We start from the raw sequence: 20,608 nt of genomic DNA, 5'->3' as shown, positions 1-20,608 counted from the left end.
CTCCCACAGAGACTTTCCTGGCATACTCTTTTGAACATTTGAACACATAATTGTTTATATACTCTACGAGTTCAGGTAATTTTGCAACCAATGTTAGACATGAAGTAGACAGCAAGATCTCACATCAATCTTTATATTCTAGTCAGAAAGAATACTCTATTTTAATGATGTAGTTTTGGTTTATAAAAATAGTTTGTGAGACAAAAACAGACACCCAGATCAATAGAACAGAATAGAGAACCCAGAAATGGACCCACAAACATATGGCCAACTAATCGTTGACAAGGCAGGAAAGAATATCCAAAGCAGGAAAGAATAAAGACAGTCTCTTCAGCAAATGGTGCTGGGAAAACTGGACAGCAATATGCAGAAAAATGAACCACTCTGGAAAACAGTATGGAGGTTCCTCAAAAAATTAAAAATAGAACTACCCTATGACCCAGCAATTGCACTACTATTTATCCAAGGTATATAGGTATGCTGTTTCGAAGGGGCACATGCACCCCAATGTTTATAGCAGTACTATCAATAATAGCCAAAGTATGGAAAGAGCACAAATGTCCATTGATGGATGAATGGATACAGAAGATGTGGTATACATATACAATGGAGTATTACTTGGCAATCAAAAAGAATGAAATCTTGCCATTTGCAACTATGTGGATGGAACTAGAGGGTATTATGCTAAGCGAAATCAGTCAGAGAAAGACAAATATCATATGACTTCACTCACATAGAACTTTTAAGATATAAAACAGATGAACAGAAGGGAAGGGAAGCAAAAATAATACAAAAACAGGGAGGGGGACAAAACAGAAGAGACTCTTAAATATAAAGAACAAATGAAGGGTTGCTGGAGGGGTTGAGGGAGGGAGGGATGGGCTAAATGGGTAAGGGGCATTAAATAATCTACTCCTGGGGCGCCTGAGTGGCTCAGTCGGTTAAGCGGCCGGCTTCAGCTCAGGTCATGATCTCGCGGTCTGTGAGTTCGAGCCCCGCATCAGGCTCTGTGCTGACAGCTCAGAGCCTGGAGCCTGTTTCAGATTCTGTGTCTCCCTCTCTCTGACCCTCCCCTGTTCATGCTCTGTCTCTCCCTGTCTCAAAAATAAATAAAAACATTAAAAAAAATTAATTAATAAATAATCTACTCCTGAAATCATTGTTGCACTATGTTAACTAACTTGGATGCAAACTAAAAAATAAATGAATAGTTTGCTTTTTATGCTTTTAAGCCTACCTATTTTATAGTCATTACAGCCTGTATAGGCTCTTTTTAGCTATAATTTTTAAAATAAATTAATTACTTTCTTTCCCCAAGAAGTCATAATGGAAGAATTTTGAAGTAATGAAAATAACTTAAAAAAGCATAACGAGGTTAATTTATACTTTAAAAATGAGGTTTTATTCACCAAAATCTAGTATATGTATTATGCCGGAACTGAGGTGGTGTGATGGGCGATACTGGGATAATTATAAAACTAGTGACACAATCCCTCTGCTGTCAAGAAACTAATGTTAACTACATAAATGTCTAACATAAGGTAGAGTTAAATGCCCTAAGAGATATAGCTAAAGGAGGGAATAAAGATTACTTAAAAAAAAAAAAAAAAAAAAAGATTACTTTTAGCTTAGGAAATAAAAAGAGGTTTCAAAGAAAAAGTAACATTTAAGCTATTAAGCTATTAAGTCATTGAAGGACAGACAGAATTTGATTCCGGAAAAAAAAAAAACGTTGCTGCAATAATCTGGTTAGAAGATGGGAGTCTAGACTGGCAATGGAATTAAAAAGGAGGGAAACATAGAAAGACTTTTCAAAAAGGCAATCAACAAATCTCAGGAATGTTCAAGACATGGAAAATGACTGATAGTAGAACCCAAGTCAATTCTGAAGTTTTGAACTAACAGAGATGAATTATTAAGTCCAACAATTGGTAAATAAAAATCTACACTGGGAGGTAAATGTCCACAGAATTTTTTTATGTCAGAATAAAGTTTATTTCAAACCAACATAATAAATGTATAATTTCCTTCCAAGTCTTGTTACCGGAGGAAAGAGTTTGGCAGACACGGAACAAAATGGTACAGTGGGAGACACAAAGGAAATACAATTCCTGCCTAAATCATGTGAATCAAATGTGCTTTTAGATCCTATGCTATTGTCACAGACTCCATTCAGAAGCTTTATAAACCCTCATTCCAGAAACCAGTGCACATACATATATTCTGCACACAACTGCACTGGCTTCAAGAAGCTCATGTATGAATCCTAAATAAGATCTCTGGGCCTATACTTTGACCATAGCAACCTATTTCTGGCAGAAAGACAAAAAATTTAAAAAGGAAGAAAATTATGAGGAAATACCACATTCTTTTTTCTTTTTTACATGTTTATTTCTTCTTAAGAGAGAGACAGAGCGTGAGGGGAGAAGAGCAGAGAGAGAGGGAGACACAGAAAGCAAAGCAGGTTCCAGGCTCTGAGCTGTCAGCACAGAGCCTGACACGGGACTAGAACTCATGGACCATGAGATCATGACCTGCACCAAAGTTGAATGCTTAACTGACTGAGCCAGCCACCCAGGTGCCCTGAAGTGATACTACATTCTTAATACTTCCTAAACCTAAATAAGTTTTCCATTTGCTACACACTAAAAGTTTGTTTTCATAACCCAGTTCTGCCTTTATTAATTGTGTGACCTTGGCCAAGTCATTTAATTTCTCTATGCCTGAGTTTCTTCATGTGAGATAGGGTTATAATGCCAATTTTATAGGGGTTGTAATGAGGATTAAAGTAGCCTTCTCCCTTGGTTACTCTCAAATTAGCCTGTTCTATTTTTATCATAGAACTAATCATTTCCTAAAATTAGTTTGTTCTTATATTTGTTAGATCACTCCACCTAGTTTGCTACTAATGTGAGATCCAGGAGAGCAAGAACGTTCTCCCTTTGTTCACCAATGTACTCTTGGGGTCCGACACATTAATGAATATCTGTTGACAGTAAAAAATGAGCTAATGTGCATAAAGCACTTAGCTTGGTGCCTCAGGAAATTATTTATTATTATTATTATTATTACTATTATTATCATCATCACCATTGGGCTGAAGCTAATAAAGAGAAGCCTCCTTCCTGAATTCTGATAAGGTTTCCAGTAAAGGGAAATGGAATACTGTGGTACAAGCATGAGAGTAGACATATAGATAGATCAAACAGAACTGAGAGTCCAGAAATAAACTCTAACACTTACAGTCCATAGATTTTCAACAAAGGACCAAGACAATTCACTGGGGAAAAAACAGTCTTGATAATAAATGATGTTAGGACAATTAGATATTCATATATCAATGAATCTGAACCCCTCCCTTACAACTACACACATAAGTAAATCACAGAGGATCATAAACCTAAATGTAAGAGCAAAAAACCTGCTAGGTCAATCCAGGGCACAGCTGGGATGGTCCATTTCAAGTGGCACCCACAGCCAAGGAGGGCTCAACTTGAAGGTGGAAGGCCCTCACCTACTTTGTAGCACTCCCTGGCGTGGGAGTGAGCATGCTGAACATCTGGAAGTCAAATCATGGAGAGCACTCGAGGCCTGAGTTCCATGCCTACCCCCATCTCTTCATCAGGTCTAAGCCCTTTCCCTGGGGAGATGTTAATCATATTCTACTCCATAATGCTCATGCAAAACTACTTCCAACCAGCTATGAGGATGAATAGAGAGAACCTGGATCACTACCCAGTGGGGACCACATTACTGGTTTGGACCATGACTCTGCACATGGACCAGAAAAGTATATGGTATCTTAAGCTCACCTTCCTTCTTTGTATCAGTGATGACCGATATATAGATCTTCCATACCTTTGCTTATGGCAGGATAGCTTAAATAGATTGATCCATGAGGAGGAAAAACCCCACCATATACAGTTTTTACGTTATGGCTATGTACTGATTATTTAAGTTTAAATTTCATTTCTAGTAATTGTAAGCTTTGTGACCATTAGCAAATCCATCTCTGCCTAAATCTCAAGTGTAAGGTTTGAAAAACAGTAACAAGTAGGCACAAAAATACTTCATAAATGTTAGTTACTGCAGAAATGTTGTTCACAGCTAAGCCACATGGTATACGGATTATACTTTCTTTCTTGCGTGACTTCTTATTTTTTCCAGAACGATTGTCTTTTATTTTGTTTGCTTATTTTTCTTAATGAAATTATCATTGTTTCATAAGAGCTTTTTATAAGCAAAAAATATTAGTGGACAGTTCACAAAAGAGGAAACACAAATAGCCCATAAATATTATGAAAGGGTTCCCAATTTTGTTCATGGAGACATGAAGTTTTATTATGTTTATTTTTTAGAGACATGAAATTTTAAATCAGAGTTAGGTATAATTTCACACCCATTATGTTGACAAAATACAAAGCCAGACAACACTAGGTGTTGGAGAGGATCTAAATCAGATGGAATTGCCAGTGGAAGTATAAATGGGAAAACTATTTGGAAAACAGTGAGTCACCACCTGGTAAAATTGAACAAGTACCCTTCACTCTAGTAGTTTCACTACACAAGGAAACATCTGCACAGAGGTATTAAGATACATGTAAAAAGATGTTCATAGAAGCATTTCCATAAAGCCAAAGAATAACAAGCAAACTAAGTCTATCACCAGAGGAATATATAAATTGAGATATATTCAGATAACTCAATATGGCACAGCAGTGGGAATGGATATGCTAGAATTATATACAGTAACATGGATGAATTTCAGAAATACATTTAGAGGAAGAAATAAGCATAGAATAAATGCAGTCATTAATAACAAAGTTCAAGAACAGGCAAAACTAATTATCTTTTTTATGGATATATGCATAGGTGACAAAACTATTAAGAAAAGCAAGAGAATGATAAACATACAATTCAAGATTGTGGGGAGTAGAGGTGCTTTTGGGGAGAGGCAAACAGGCTTTTAAAGGCTAACAATGTTCAATTTCATAAGCCAGGTGGTAGATACATGGGCATTTATTTTATTCTTCTCTGAACTGCACACGCATATTTTAAACCCTTCTGAATGTATATTTCACTATTAACTTTTATTAATGAAAAAAAGCCTTTGAGAAATCTGTAAAACTTCTCTTAATATAATAATGTTAAATAATCTATTAGATCCATTTTTTCTTTGTAAATTTCCGTTCTTGGCACCTACCAGTCTCCTCCAAATAGGACTGTTTGCTCGCTGGATATGATGAGTTGCTGTCATTTCACCATCATCCTGGGAATTCCTTTTGCCTTTTTCCTGTGCTGAATCCCTGATTCCCATATCCCATGTTTTTCTTGATGTATTCTCTTATTTTGATGGAACACATCCTCTGTTAGCTTCTTGAGAAAGGGAGATAAATTTTGAAACTCTGCATGCCAGAAAATGCTATTATCCCATTTTCATACTTGACTAACAGTTTTCCTAGGTATAGAAATTTTATGTCAGGGACTGTTTCCATCAATGGTAATTAGGAATGTTGATAGAGCAAACTTCAGAAGTGTTGACTAAAATTGTACGTATGTGTGTTCTAGGAATAAACCTAACCAAAGATGTAAAAGATCTGTCTGCATGTTGAAAATTATAGAAAGCTTATTAAGGAAAATGAAGAAGACAAAAAAAAAAAGAAAAAAAGAAAAAAATTCCAAGCTCGTGGATAGGAAGAATAAATATTGTTTAAATGTCAATACTACCCAAAGCAATCTACACATTCAATGCAATCCCAATCAAAATTGCACCAGTATTCTTCTTGAAGCTAGAACAAACAATCCTAAGATTTGTATGGAACCACAAAAGACCCCGAATAGCCAAAGTAATATTGAAGAAGAAAACCAAAGCGGGAGGCATCACAATCCCAGACTTTAGCCTTTATCAGAAAGCTGTAATCATTAATATAGTATGGTACTGGCACAAAAAAAGACACACAGACCAATGGAGTAGAATAGAGAACCCAGAATTGGACCCAAAAATGTATGGCCAACTAATCTTTGACAAAGCAGGAAAGAGCATCCAATGGAAAAAAGGTGGTCTCTTTAGCAAATGGTGCTGGGAGAACTGGACAGCAACATGCAGAAGAATGAAACTAGACCACCTTCTTACACCATTCACAAAAATACACTCAAAATGGATAAATGACCCGAATGTGAGACAGGAAACCATCAAAACCGTAGAGGAGAAAGCAGGAAAAACCTCTTTGACCTCAGCTGCAGCAATTTCTTGCTTGACACATCTACAAAGGCAAAGGAACTAAAAGCAAAAATGAACTATTGAGACCTCATCAAGATTAAAAACTTCTGCACTGCAAAGGAAACAATCAACAAAACTAAAAGGCAACCAACGGAATGGGAAAAGATATTTGCAAATGACATATCAGATAAAGGGTTAGTATCCAAAATCTATAAAGAATTCACCGAACTCAACACCTGGAAAACAAATAATCCAGTGAAGGAATGGGCAGAAGACATGAATAGACACTTTTCCAAAGAAGACATCCAGATGGCCAACAGACACATGAAAAGATGCTCAATGTCACCATCATCAGGGAAATACAAATCAAAGCCACACTGAGATACCACCTCACACAGGTCAGAGTGGCTAAAATGAACAAATCAGGAAACTACAGATGCTGGTGAGGATGTGGAGAAACGGGAAACCTCTTGCACTGCTGGTGGGAATGCAAACTGGTGTAGCCACTCTGGAAAACAGTGTGGAGGTTTCTCAAAAAATTAAAAATAGATCTACCCTATGACCCAGCAATAGCACTGCTAGGAATTTACCCAAGGAATACAGGAGTGCTGATGCATTAGGGGCACTTGTACCCCAGTGTTTATAGCAGCACTTTCAACAATAGCCGAATTATGGAAAGAGCCAAATGTCCACCAACTGATGAATGGATAAAGAAGAGGTGGTTTATATATACAATGGAATACTACTGGGCAATGAGAAAGAATGAAATCATGCCATTTGTGGCAACATGGATGGAACTGGAAGGTATTATACTGAGTGAGACAGATATGTTTTCACTCATATGTAGATCTTGAGAAACTTAACAGAACTCCATGGGGGAAGGGAAGGGGAAAAAATAATTAGAGAGAGGGAAGGCTCTGTAACTTGAGGCAAACCACAAGAGACTCTTAAATACAGAGAACAAACTGAGGGTGGATGGGAGTGGGGAAAATAGGAGATGGGCATTGAGGAGGGCACTTGTTGGGATGAGCACTGGGTGTTGTATGTAAGCCAATTTGACAATAAATTATATTAAAAATAATAATACATAAAAAATACAATTAATTAATTAGTTAATTAAAATGTGGGTTTTTTTAAATGTTTAGTTTTGAGAGAGAGGCCGACTGCGAGAGAGGCCGACTGCAAGTGGGGGAGGGGCAGAGAGAGCAGGAGACACAGAATTGGAAGCAGGCTCCAGGCTGAGCTGTCAGCACAGAGACTAACACGGGGTTCAAACTCACTAACTCTGAGATCATGACCTGAGCTGAAGTCGGATGCTTAACTCACTGAGCCACCCAGGCGCCCCTAGGTAGTATAGACATTTTAACACTATTTTGTTCTTCCAATTTATGAGCATGGAATGTTTTTTCCATTTCTTTGTGTCATCTTCAATTTCTCTCATAAGTGTTCTACAGTTTCTAGAGTACAGATCTTTGGTACCTAACTTTGGTTAGGTTTATTCCTAGGTATCTTATGGTTTTTGGTGCAACCGCAAATGGGATTGATTCCTTGATTTCATTCTGCTGCTTCATTATTGGAGTATAGATATACAAAAGATTTTTGTACACTGATTTTGTATCCTGTCACTTTGCTGAATTCGTCCATCAGTTGTAGCAATTTTTTGGTGGAGTATTTTCTACATAGAGTATCATGTCATCTGCAAAATAGTGAAAGTGTGACTTCTTCCTTGCCAATTTGGGTGCCTTTTATTTTTTTGTTGCCTGATTTCAGAGACTAGGACTTCCAGTACTATGTTAAATAACAATGGTGAGCCTGGACATCCCTTGTCTTGTTCCTGACCATAGAGGATAAGGTCTCAGTTTTTCCCCATTGAGGATATTAGCTGTGGGTCTTTTGTAAATGGCCTCTATGATGAGGTATGTTCTCTCTAAACCTACTTTGTTGACAGTTTTTATCAGGAATGGACATATTTTGTCAAACACTTTTTCATATAGTTCTTACCCTTTTTGTTAATGTGGTGTATCACATTGATTGATTTGCAAATACTGAACCACCCTTGCAGCCCAGGAATAAATCCCAGATGATCATGGTGAGTAATTCTTTTAACGTACTGTTGGATTAGATTTGCCAGTTATCTTGTTGGGAATTTTTGCATCCATGTTCATCAGGGATACTAGCCTGTGATTCTTCGTTTTAGTGGTTTTGGAATCAAAATAATGTTGGCCTCGTAGAATGAGTTTGGAGGTTTTCTATTTCTATTTTTAGGAACAGTTTGAGAAGAATAGGTATTAGTCTTCAAATGTTTGGTAGAATTCCCCTAGGAAGCCATAAAAGACCCCGAATAGCCAAAGCAATCTTGAAAAAGAGAAGCAAAGCAGGAGGCATCACAATCCTGGACTTCAAGCTGTAATCATCAGGACGGCATGGTACTGGCACAAAAACAGACACACAGATCAATGGGACAGAATAGAAAACCCAGAAATGGACCCACAACCATATGATTAATCTTCAACAAAACAGGAAAGACTCTCCAATGGAAAAAAGACACTCTCTTCAACTAATGGTGCTGTGAAAACTGGACAGCAACATGCAGAAGAATGAAACTGGACCACTTTCTTACACCATACACAAAAATAAATGAAAAAATGGATGAAAGACCTAAATGTGAGACAGGAAACCTTCAAAATCCTATAAGAAAACACAGGCAGAAACCTCTCTGACATCGGCATAGCAACTTCTTACTAGATATTTCTCCTAAGGCAAGGCAAAGAAAAACAAAAATGAACTATTGGGACTTCATCAAGATAAAAAGCTTCTGCACAGAGAAAATAAAAAACTAAAAGGCAACCAATGGAATGGGAGAAGAGATCTGTAAATGACATAGCTGATAAAGAGTTAGTATCCAAAATCTATAAAGAACTTATCAGACTCAATACCCAAAAAACAAATAACGCAGTTAAGAAATGGCCAGAAGACATGAATAGACATTTTTCCAAAGAAGACATACAGATGGCTAACATACACATGTAAAAGATGCTCAACATCACTCATCATCACAGAAATACAAATCAAAACTACAATGAGATATCACCTCACACCTGTCAGAATGGCTAAAATTAACAACACAGAAAACAAAAGATACTGGCGAGGATGCAAAGAAGGGGGAACCCTCTTACGCTGTTGGTGGGAATGTAAACTGGTGCAGCCACTCTGGAAAACAGTATGGAGGTTCCTCAAATAGTTAAAAATAAAACTACCTTATGACCCAGCAATTGCACTACTAGGTATTTGCCCAAAGGATGCAAAAATACTGATCTGAAGGGGCACATGCACCCTGATGTTTACAGCAGCATTATCAACAACAGCCAAATTATGGAACGAGCCCAAATGTCCACTGACCAATGAATGGATAAAGATGTATACACACACACACACACACACACACACACACACACACACACACACACACACAAAATGGAATATTACTCAGCCATCAAAAAGAATGAAATCTTACCATTTGTAACACTGTGGATAGAGCTAGAGTGTATTATGTATGCTAAGTGAAACAAGTCAGAAAAGACAAATACCATATGATTTCATTCATATATGAAATTTAAGAAACAAAACAGATGAACATAGGGAAGGGGGGGCAGAGAGAAAGAGGTAGGCAAACCATAAGAGACTCTTAACTATAGAGAACAAAAACTGAGGGCTGATGGAGGGGAGGTGGGCAGAGGATGGGCTAAATTGGTGATGGGTATTATGGAGGGCACTTGTGATGAGCACTGTGTTATATGTAAGTGATGAATCACTACACTCTACTCCTGAAACCAATACTATTCTATATGTTTACTAACTAGAATGTAATTAAAAACTTGACACAAACAAAATAGAAGGCAGAAGAAAGAAAAAAAACCCTTCTCTGATGAAGCTATAACCACAGACAGTTCTCAAATGGACTTGGGCTAAATTTATACCACTTATATATCCTAAGAAGTTTCAAGTTGAGAATTTAAAGTGGACCTAGGGGCGCCTGTGTGTCTCAGTCAGTTGAACATCCAACTCTTGATTTCGGTTCAGGTCATGGTCCCAGGGTCATAGGATTGAGACCCGCATCAGGCTCTGCTCTGAGAACATGAAGCCTGCTTGGGATTCTCTCTCCCTCTCTGTCAGCTTCTTCCCTGCGTGCGTGTGAACTCTCTCTCAAAATAAATAAGCATTTAAAAAAGTTAAAAGAGACAAAGATATAGTAAGCAAATACTAGCCAAAGCAATTTTAGGTTATTCTTTCTCAAAATTTAAGGCATTTTTCCATCTTCTAAGTAAGGTACTACTGTTGAGATGTTTTTACTAAGAATCGTTTTATCCCCCATATTTCTAAATTTCAATCTTAAACTAGAATAGGTATTTTCTAGAAGATTCCTTAAATTTTCTCTTCTTTTGATGGGGCGCCTGGGTGGCGCAGTCGGTTAAGCGTCCGACTTCAGCCAGGTCACGATCTTGCGGTCTGTGAGTTTGAGCCCTGCGTCAGGCTCTGGGCTGATGGCTCAGAGCCTGGAGCCTGTTTCCGATTCTGTGTCTCCCTCTCTCTCTGCCCCTCCCCCGTTCATGCTCTGTCTCTCTCGGTCCCAAAAATAAATAAACGTTGAAAAAAAAATTAAAAAAAATTTTTTTCTCTTCTTTTGAATTTATATATACTATACATATTTTCATTCCCAACATATTTCTTTTTCTCTGAAACCAGGTTCTCCCCCCTCCTTTTTTAAAAGAGCATTCTATTCTTGTTTCACAGATGCCATATCATCTCTTGTCTCTCTGACAAGTTTAAGCTTTTTTTTTTGTTCTATACATTATTGTTTCATTTTCTCATTTTGTTTTGGTATCTATTTTTTGTGTTAGAAGTTTTTCCTGGATGTCTGGTGATTCTATGAGAGAGCAAGGCTTGCTGACTATTGAATATGAGTGTCCAGTTAGCAAGTAGATTCCTAGCCTTTTAAGTAGGGGATTTTTCCTCCAAACATCAATATCTGCATGTCTTTTTTTTTGGCCAGTCATTTCTCCAGAGAAAAATCCTCCAATCTCCTGCCTGGGAACATAAGACTAGCCGTTAGCCTTCTGGAAAAAGATCTGAATAGTCTCTTTCATTCACTCATTCAACAAACATTCACTGCGCACCTACAAGATACTGTTTTAGGCACCTGAAATATTTTGGTGAACAAAATAGACAAAACCCCTTACTCTTGGTGTTCACATTCCTGTGAAGGCAACATAAGTAAAAATTTGTCAGGTAACAGTAAGTGTCATGGAGAAAAATCAAATCAGGAAGCGAGGAAAATGAATGCCAGGTTGGGAAAACTGTAGTTTTAAATCAGGTGGTTAGGGAAGGCACCTTTAACAACGACCTAAAGGTGAGGGAGCAAGCCATGAGAGCATGTCTAGATGACAGAATGTATACCTTCACTACCTTCACTTAACCCCTATTTTCATCCTGTTGCTTTACTTTTGTGGCCATATGCTTAGCATCTCTGAGTCCAGAGACACCCTGGTTCAATTTCTATAGAAGTTAACCATCACACTGAGGGAAAGAAGAAGATTTTGGCGTTTAATGGTGCTTTGTACAGATTTTCAATCAATCCTCCTGTTTAGCCCACTTTCAGAGGTACTTAGCACCTATAATTCCTGAGCCTTTATGGGTTTATGATATGGATTAGCTTGCACTTTCATTCTTCTACAGGTAGTTTTCAGTTTGTTCTTCTCTGTTAATATTCAACTTGCTATCTTCCTAAATCTTGGTAGCCTATCTTCTATTTGTTCTTTGGTATTACTCCTTTTTCCAAATTACTCTATCATAATTTAATGGGGTTTGGTAAGAGAATAGAGGCAAACAAATGAATTTCTACAACTCTCTGGAGTAGCTATTCCTATTTCACAAATGAGAAAACTAAAACCAAGGGAGATTAAATAACTCATCCAAGACACAGAAAGTAGTGGGCTAGAATCTTACTCTCATGGTTATTTCCTTATCAGTTTTCAATACTACCCTCAAAATAATATTAAGTTCTCCATTCTTGAAATCACCCAAGCTAGCCATGAGTAAGCAGAAATCCTCAGGAAAAGGTGAAAGAGGATTGGTTCCTGTTGTAGGGGTAATGACTGCCAGAGGACCCTAGTAGCAAGGCTGTATACCAGGGAGAGGAAAGAAAAAGTCAAGGTTTACAAATGTAGGTGGCAATGAGAGGGAGCAGGAAGGTGCAGTGAGAAGGAAAAATCAAAGACAACTCTCAAGTTTCTCTGATGCCATTCACAGAATACATAGAACAGCATTTTAAAGGGCTCTAAGTTACTAAATACTGATTTACCATGTGATTGAAAATCCTACATCCTATTCCTATTAGTTTTCTTTGTTGGCCATTGGAGAATGTTAATTGTTAAATGGGCATCATAGAATCCAAAAATGAAAATAGTACAGCATTTACCACAATGTCCTACATTAGATAGGACAGGATACTTATGGCCCAATAGTTGATGTGGTTTCAAGCAAATGAATGAAAGCTTACCTCATTTAAAACCACTTTCAGATAAGATATTTACTCCATGGGAACTTCCAACCTGCTGAGTCAGATCACACAAAAATATAGTTTATTTTAAATGGATGGATAAAGACAGACTGTTGCAGCACTGAAAGAACTGTAATCTTATACCTCTGATAATAAAGAATTCTGCTTCACTTAGGTTTAGAAAAGTTAGAAATTTTATTTCCACCACTTACCCAACCTAATTAATAACTTATTTTTCCAAAATCTTACAAGTAACGAGAAAAAAAGATAGGGCAACTTTACTACAATGATCTAGCCTCAAACACCACTGAGATATCAGTAATGAAAACAAGAAAGCAGACAGAATACAAAGCATTTTGATGTTTTACAAGAGCTAATTATAACTGTTTAGTCTTACAATCAATATTTGTAGCTATACTCAAGGATCAGAACTTATACAAGCTACTATTCTGCTTTGACAATATCACAACAGGAAGAAAGCAAGCAGGCTTGGAGTCAGAGTTTAAAAGCCAATAAAGTCCATACAGAAGACTCTAATAAAGTATATAGTTCCAGGGCACTTGGGTGGCTCAGTCGGTTGAGTGTCTGACTCTTGATTTCAGCTCAGGTCATGATCCCAGAGTTGGGGGATTGAGCCCAGTGTCAGGCTCTGTGCTGAGCATGGAGCCAGCTTGACATTCTCTGTCTGTCTGTCTGTCTGTCTGTCTCTCTCTCTCTCTCTGCCCCTCTTCCCTGCTCATGTGCACTCTTTCTCTAAAAAAAAAGGAAAAGTATATAATTGAGAACCAACTGCCATATAACTCCCTTCTCAGACTCAAATGAATGCCATGATGATGTAGAATATAAGACATATTTCATAGGATATTTCATTTCAAGTATATTTAGGGCAACGATTCTAGAGCCTCTTTCCAGTTACAACTTGCTTATATAAGCAACTAATTTAATTCCAATTCAATCAAAGAGACATTTGAGTATGTTTATGGCAGGCCCTGACACACTTCCTGGGCATTTGGGGAAATCGGCATGCTAGAGGTTCCCATTGATGAATAAAAACTTGGTTCTCACCCTCAAAAAGCTGACGCCAGAGAGGAAATAGGTAAGTAAACAGTCATTGTATACTACAGGTATGGCAGAAATAAGTCTAGTGTACCATGAAAATTCACAGAAGAGACTTCCAATCCTGTTTTCGACACTTATGGGAACGAAATCGGGTCAGGGAAGGATTCATAAAGATGATTTCTGGTATACAGATTTTCTTAAATGCTATACAAATCTGAAGTACTATCCTTATTAAATTATGACCTGGATTGGGAAGGTAATTCCTCTAATTACCAAATAAAAGATTATAATTTCCCCATATTCAGTGAGAAATATGTTAGTATAGAGATTCTGCAACTTAAAAATGGGTTTATATTCCAAAGGTTGGCAAAGTAGGTTGTTGGGAAAACTGAACCACATTTTCCCTAATTAACATTATTATGAAATATTGGTAGATTCTCTAGGTAGTTATATCCCCAAGCCTACTTAGCCATAATATGATAAAATGCTATCTGTGATGAAATTCTACTAATAACGATGTAGTTCAAGTGATTAACACAGAAAACTGATTTTAATATAGCTTGAACCATGGTTCTTATGCTTAAGGAAAAGCTGTTTAAAGGGATGAGAAGGATTAAATGAAACTGCTCATGTGTTTATGCTAGACACTTTACAAGCATTATCTAAATTTAATCCTCATAATAACCTGAGCTATACTTTCTTAACAGAATAAAAACAGACAAATACAAATATGAAACCATAGAAGGATATAAGTAGGGCACAAGTTCATTTTTGCATATTGCCAATAATTACAGTTTTAAAATCTCATTTCTAGGGGCACCTGGGTGACTCAGTCAGTTAAGCATCCAACTTTGGCTCAGGCCATGATCTCACAGTTCATGGGTTCGAGCCATGTGTCAGGCTCTGCACTAACAGCTCAGAGCCTATAGCCTGCTTCAGATTCTGCATCTCCCTCTCCTTCTCTGTCCCTCCCCGACTTGTGCTTTCTTTCTCTTTCAAAAAGAAACTTCAAAAAGATAAAATAAAATTTCATTTCTATACTCCACAAATCAATGGTTTTTCCTTCCCATTTAATTCCCTACTAAATTTAGGTTGGACAATTTTAAACTATTGAAAACAATGTCATGTGTCCACTATATTAGAACATTATTCATTCATTAAATGTTTATTGAGTTCCTGGGTGCTAACCATTTTGGGGCAAGTAAATAAAACACAAAAGGAGTTTATAATTAAATTAGGAAAGATTAAACAAGTAAATCACAACATGGTTGTTAGCAGAACAGATAAAATACTGTATATACACAGCACTATCAACTGAAAGATGAACAACAATTTTATGTACCACTAAGAAAAAAGTTACCAATTAAAGTATGACACATTTCAAGTGTCTAAGTATGACACTTAGAAGTCATTTTAAATTTCTTGGAAGAGCTCTTTTATACTTACATTGATTCAACATACATCACTTATGGGTATAAATAAAGGAAAATGAGAGCAAAATAAAATACTTAATAGTATTTCTAACCAACTTCTTCACACTGAAGAGTCTTATTCTTTTTTTTTCCCCTAAGTTTATTTATTTATTTTGAGAGAAAGAGAAGAGAGAAAGAATTCCAAGCAGCCTCCACACTGACAGCACAGAGCTTGACATGGGGCTCGAACCCACAAACCATGAGATTGTGATCTGAGCTGAAACCAAGGGTTGGATACTCAACCAACTGAGCTACCCAGGGACCCCTAAAACTAAACACCAGCTCATAAGCTGACTTAACCTTTATGTAGAGAGCTATGTTGCTTTCTGACTCGAACTTTAGAAATAATGCTTAACTCATCTGATTGAAAACCTACTCCTCACAACCATTCAGTTCTCAGTAGTTAAAAGAGTGCTCTACTTTTACCTCCAGAATTTTCTTCCAAGCTACCAACACCTATTTTACAAGTTTTGGTGCTGGTTTTGGTGTTTGTCCATACAACTCAGGAGAACCAAAATAAAGCTGTTACCTTACCAAGAGCAATTGTGAAGACACTATCATTTTAAATATGAAAAGAAATTTTTAAAAAAGTATGAATTACAGTAAATAGGTTTCCATTATCTAGCTTTATAATTTAAATGACTCTATGTATATATCATCTCTTTCTCCTTAAAAACAACTGATGCTAATATTAGCCACATTAAAATAAAATTTTATTGAAGTATAATTAACATACAATGTTATATTTAGTTTTACCCATATTTTAAGAAAATAAAGTGGAGCTTACACTGGTTAAGGAGTACGTAGTAAGGCCAGGAAGGGAATCCCAGTTGTTGATTTAAAACCTCTATTCTTGGGGCGCCTGGGTGGCGCAGTCGGTTAAGCGTCTGACTTCAGCCAGGTCACGATCTCGCAGTCCGTGAGTTCGAGCCCCGCGTCGGGCTCTGGGCTGAGGGCTCAGAGCCTGGAGCCTGTTTCCGATTCTGTGTCTCCCTCTCTCTCTGCCCCTCCCCCGTTCATGCTCTGTCTCTCTCTGTCCCAAAAATAAATAAACGTTGAAAAAAAAAAATTTAAAACCTCTATTCTTTCTACTACAAGACAGGAGAAGTACAAAATAAATAGTATTGATATGGGATGGCAAACTGTGGCCTATAGGCAAATCCAGTCACTGCCTGCTTTTGAATAGCTCATGAGTTGTGAATGGTCTTTACATTTTTAAAAGCTGGGAGAAAAAAAAAGTAATATTTAATGACAGGAGAAAATTAACACGAATATCAAATTTCGGTGTTCACAAAAAAAGTATTATTGGAACACCATCACATTCAATATGTATCGTCCATGGTTGCTTTCGTCCTACAACAGCAGAGGTGAGTAGCTGCTACAGAAAGTGTATCGTTTGCAAAACATAAAATGGTTATTATTTGGCCCTTTACAGAAAAGTTTGCCAAACTCTGGTATAAATGATAGGTGCTATGAAAGGGCAGAAAATGGAAAGATCACTGCAGGCTGAATGGTCAGGAAACTTTCAGATCTCATTTTAAATGAATGCTATGTGCCACGCGTCCATTAAACCAAATTTTATAAAAACATTTATTTAAGGGACACCTGTGTGGCTCAGTCAGTTGAGCGTCTGATTCTTGATTTTGGCTCAGGTCACAATCTCAATGGTTTGTGGGATCGCGTCCTGCGTTAGGCTCTGCACTGAGAGCGTGGAGCCTGCTTAGGACTCTCTGCTCCTCACCCACTCATTCTCTCTCTCAAAATAAATAAACTTAAAAAAAAAACATTTAACTGTGCTATTGTAAAAGATGCAAAGAAATAAAAACAAAGGCCCTTGCACTCCAAAACTTTCTATTTTATTGAGGTAACTTAAAAAAACTACCATGAAAGATAACTTATTATCTTAATTATGGTATTTGCCAACTTAAATTATCATAAAAATTATGATAGATAAATTTGGCATAACAATTTTTTAAAATGCAATACTGAGTAGTAATGCACAATAATTGAGTGGAAATGACAAAGTGTTTTAGAACTCAGAGGAGACACGGAACAAGTGAATGAGCTAGAATAGTCTGAAAGAGGTTCGTGGGTTTTACAGGACTTGAAAACATGAAATCGGAGGCATTGTTAATAAAATAAACTTGGCAATTAGTAAGTGCAAGAAACATTTAGGGAACTGACATTGCCTGGAACATGACTATGGATAGCTTTTAATCGCAGACTGCTTGCTCCCTACACTTTATGGTAGAGTCACTAATGTACAGGTATCACCTCCTTGGAAAATAGTCTTCACTCTTAGACAATAAGGGATAAATTGAGCAAGGGCAGAAAAAACCAATCCTATAAAATGCAGGTCTTCCAAAAATAATTGTTAATTGACATTTATTCTCTTACAGTAATAGAATTGCTTTCAGGTTTAGAGAATCACAAAAGAAGAGATAAACTGTTAAATTTTGATAAAATAAAACCAAAACCAGGCATGAATCTTTACATAAAAGAGACTAACTGCAGGCATCAGCTTCTACCATATGAGTATTTTAAATCTCAAATTAAGACCAGGTATTTGGAAGCACTCACAACAAACTTAAGTGCCGGTGCTGAAATAAAGTATACATTCTATTATTTCATGAAGTGAAACAAATTTCAGAAGAAAGGGAATGTAGGTTTAGTTATGTCATCTTAATGGAACTGGTGAGGAAATAAGATTGTTCTCATAAAATGAGGCCAAATACGTCTAGGAAAGGTCAGCACTTAAATAGCCAGCATACTTAGGAATCAGGGAAATTAAGACACAACCCCTACCCTTAAGAAGCTCATGGTCTTGTAGACAGTCAACCAATAATCACAAGTCAGAAGGATAAGTGTTAAACTACAGAAGGCTACGAGGTCACAGAAGAGATGCAGCTTGCCTACTACATGAAGATGTCTACTAGGAGATATGACCCCCACCAACAAAATTATATGATTAATTGCTAAGGAAAGAAAGGAGGGGAGAATAGGAGGAAAGAAGGAAAAAATTTCCCTACATATTTAGAGAACAAGGAATAAGAAAAGTATGTTTTGAGGTGAATGTCTCAAATCCAAATAGGCATAATAACTTCAACATCAACTAGGCTGCTTAAATTTGTTAAGGGAGTTATGAATGAGTCATGAGCTGCACAGTAGCAGTCCTAGTCACTGTTGTCACAAATTCTCTAGTTTAGGAGTATGTGGAAGTAAAAAACTGAAGTTTAATTGCAGTCAGCTATTTAAATCAAGGCATCACTGCTTCTAAAAAAAAAAATGTCTTCATTAGGAACACTTTGAAGGGAATGGAAAGATGGCAACCAGATGGCTGTCTGGGTCATGGTAGTTTGGAGTGTTCATTACTAGTGATAAGGCCATGTTATTAAAGCAGCAGACTTAAAGATTCTCAAAACTACACACTGGATTAGGCTATTAGAGATCACCTTTCTTTATGGAAGGGAAAAATTAGCTGTTTATTATGTGTCAAACAGAATTTTGAGTTCCAAAAGAAAAGTTTCCCCATTTTTTTTAAAAGTAGGCTTCAAGCCCAGTGTGGAGCCCAATGCAAGGCTTGAACTCACGACCCTGAGATCAAGACCTAAGCTGCAATCAAGAGTCAGACGTTTAACCAACTGAGCCACCAAGGCACCCCAGAAGTTTCCCCACTTTATTTTTTTTAATACGTATTTATTTTGGGGAGAGCGCAAGTGAGGGAAGGGCAGAAAGAGGGGGACAGAGGATCCAAAGTGGTCTCTGTGCTGGCAGGCTGACAAGCAGCGAGCCCGATGTGGGGCTTGAACTCACGAACTGTGAGATCATGACTCAAGCTGAAGTCGAACACTCAACTGACTGAGGGACTCAAGTGCCCCAAGTGTCCCCATCTTAAAGACAAGGAAATATAGTCTCAAATGTAAAATAACTTGCCCAGAGCCACTTTCAGTAGCACTGGAGTTTGGATTTTAAACTCAAGTATGTCTGGTGTCAAAGTGGTCTTGCTACTACACCATGATAGTGAATTCTAGAAAGAGGAAAGATAAAGTGACCAGGGCCACATGACTTATTAGTGACAGAGACAGGAGTTCCACTTACACCGAGAAAAGTCCATAGCAAAGAACACACACACAGACGCATCGTAGAAAAGGAGTCAGAGTAAACAACTTCAGCCTTCTCCTGTGGTTTGGACGACTAGAATTTTCAACATAACCTCTTATTCAATCATCAAAATATATTGGTAGTTATGTGCTTGGGAGTGGTTGTCAAAACTGTTGAGGAACATCTAAGTGTGGCATATAATTGGACCGCCCTTTAAATAGCACTATTAATTAAAACTTTCTTCTCTAAAAGAAACTATTTTATGACATAAAGGAGTAAGTTTTTCCTAACCAACCAGAGATGTTTTCTCAAATCTGACATCAAGTAACATAACAAGGAAGGCTCATTAAGTTTAAAAAACAACAAAATCCAATTATCCAATTTTGGGGACACTGAGAAGAAACAGATTTGTCAGCAATAAGCCCAGCAGCAATGGAATAAAGGACATTTACTCAGAAGTGCTCAGGTCAAGGGGCTCAAACCTGGCACAAGGTGGAAAGGGAGACAAAAGAAGAGATCAATTACTTCCTATACCTCTGTTGAGTGAAAACAGTAGAGAATTTATGGTCAAAAGATTAATCTCCCCCACTTGTTAACATTAGGCCTTGGGTTACATGCTGTTTACTGTCTACTCCAGACATTCCTGCTGCACTTCCCACCACTCTCTATTCCCTAGCAGAATTCCAAATTGTTTAGTAACTAGTGGGGAGATTTTGTTATCCTTCCTCCAGACCAGGGGAATGAATCAGAATTGGTCTAAACCAGTCAAAGTAATCCCATTCCCAACTGCCAGTGATTGGTCTTAAAATGGACATGTAAACCAGTTCTGGACCATGAGACTTAAGGGAAAAATTGGCTGGGGAATTTCCCTTTCCAGAAAACAAAACAAAACAAAACAAAAGACATGCTTAGCTAGGAAAAGGCCTTTGCTCCAGTTCCTTCCTTTTATTTGGAAAGATGGAATAAAGGTAAGATGAAAGTAGAGTTGCAGCAACCATCTTGCAACCAAAAGGTGACAAGAGAAGGAAAATCCAACATTACTAAGATGGCAAAATTAAGGATGCACAGGGTCCTTACTGATATCATTGAATGACTGAATCAATGCTAGAACTTCCTATTAATAATAAATATCCTTTTGGTTTAAAGCACAATAAACTGTTAACAGCTAATAAGATTATTTCACATGGGGCGCCTGGGTGG

General features: G+C 37.3%; 1 protein-coding gene across 3 annotated transcripts in view; it reads right to left on the bottom strand.

Moving 5' to 3' along the window:
* PPME1 (protein phosphatase methylesterase 1) overlaps window positions 1–20,608 on the bottom strand; it is an 89,501-nt gene that overhangs the window by 61,026 nt on the left and 7,867 nt on the right. Inside the window, exon 2 of one of the 3 annotated variants that reach the window (XM_040489319.1) lies at window positions 12,777–12,828. The exons of 1 other annotated variant lie outside the window; for it this stretch is intronic. In XM_040489319.1, coding sequence (XP_040345253.1) covers window positions 12,777–12,781 — 5 coding nt within the window. In that variant the 5' untranslated portion in view covers window positions 12,782–12,828. Of the gene's footprint in view, window positions 1–12,776; window positions 12,832–20,608 lie in introns of those variants that run through there. One more of the 3 variants, XM_040489320.1, reaches the window with a different exon arrangement.

This window comes from Herpailurus yagouaroundi, unplaced genomic scaffold, assembly GCF_014898765.1.
Source record: "Herpailurus yagouaroundi ecotype Mexico unplaced genomic scaffold, PumYag 180, whole genome shotgun sequence".
In the NCBI taxonomy this organism is placed as follows: domain Eukaryota; kingdom Metazoa; phylum Chordata; class Mammalia; order Carnivora; family Felidae; genus Herpailurus; species Herpailurus yagouaroundi.
This window is presented reverse-complemented; position numbering and strand designations above follow the sequence as displayed.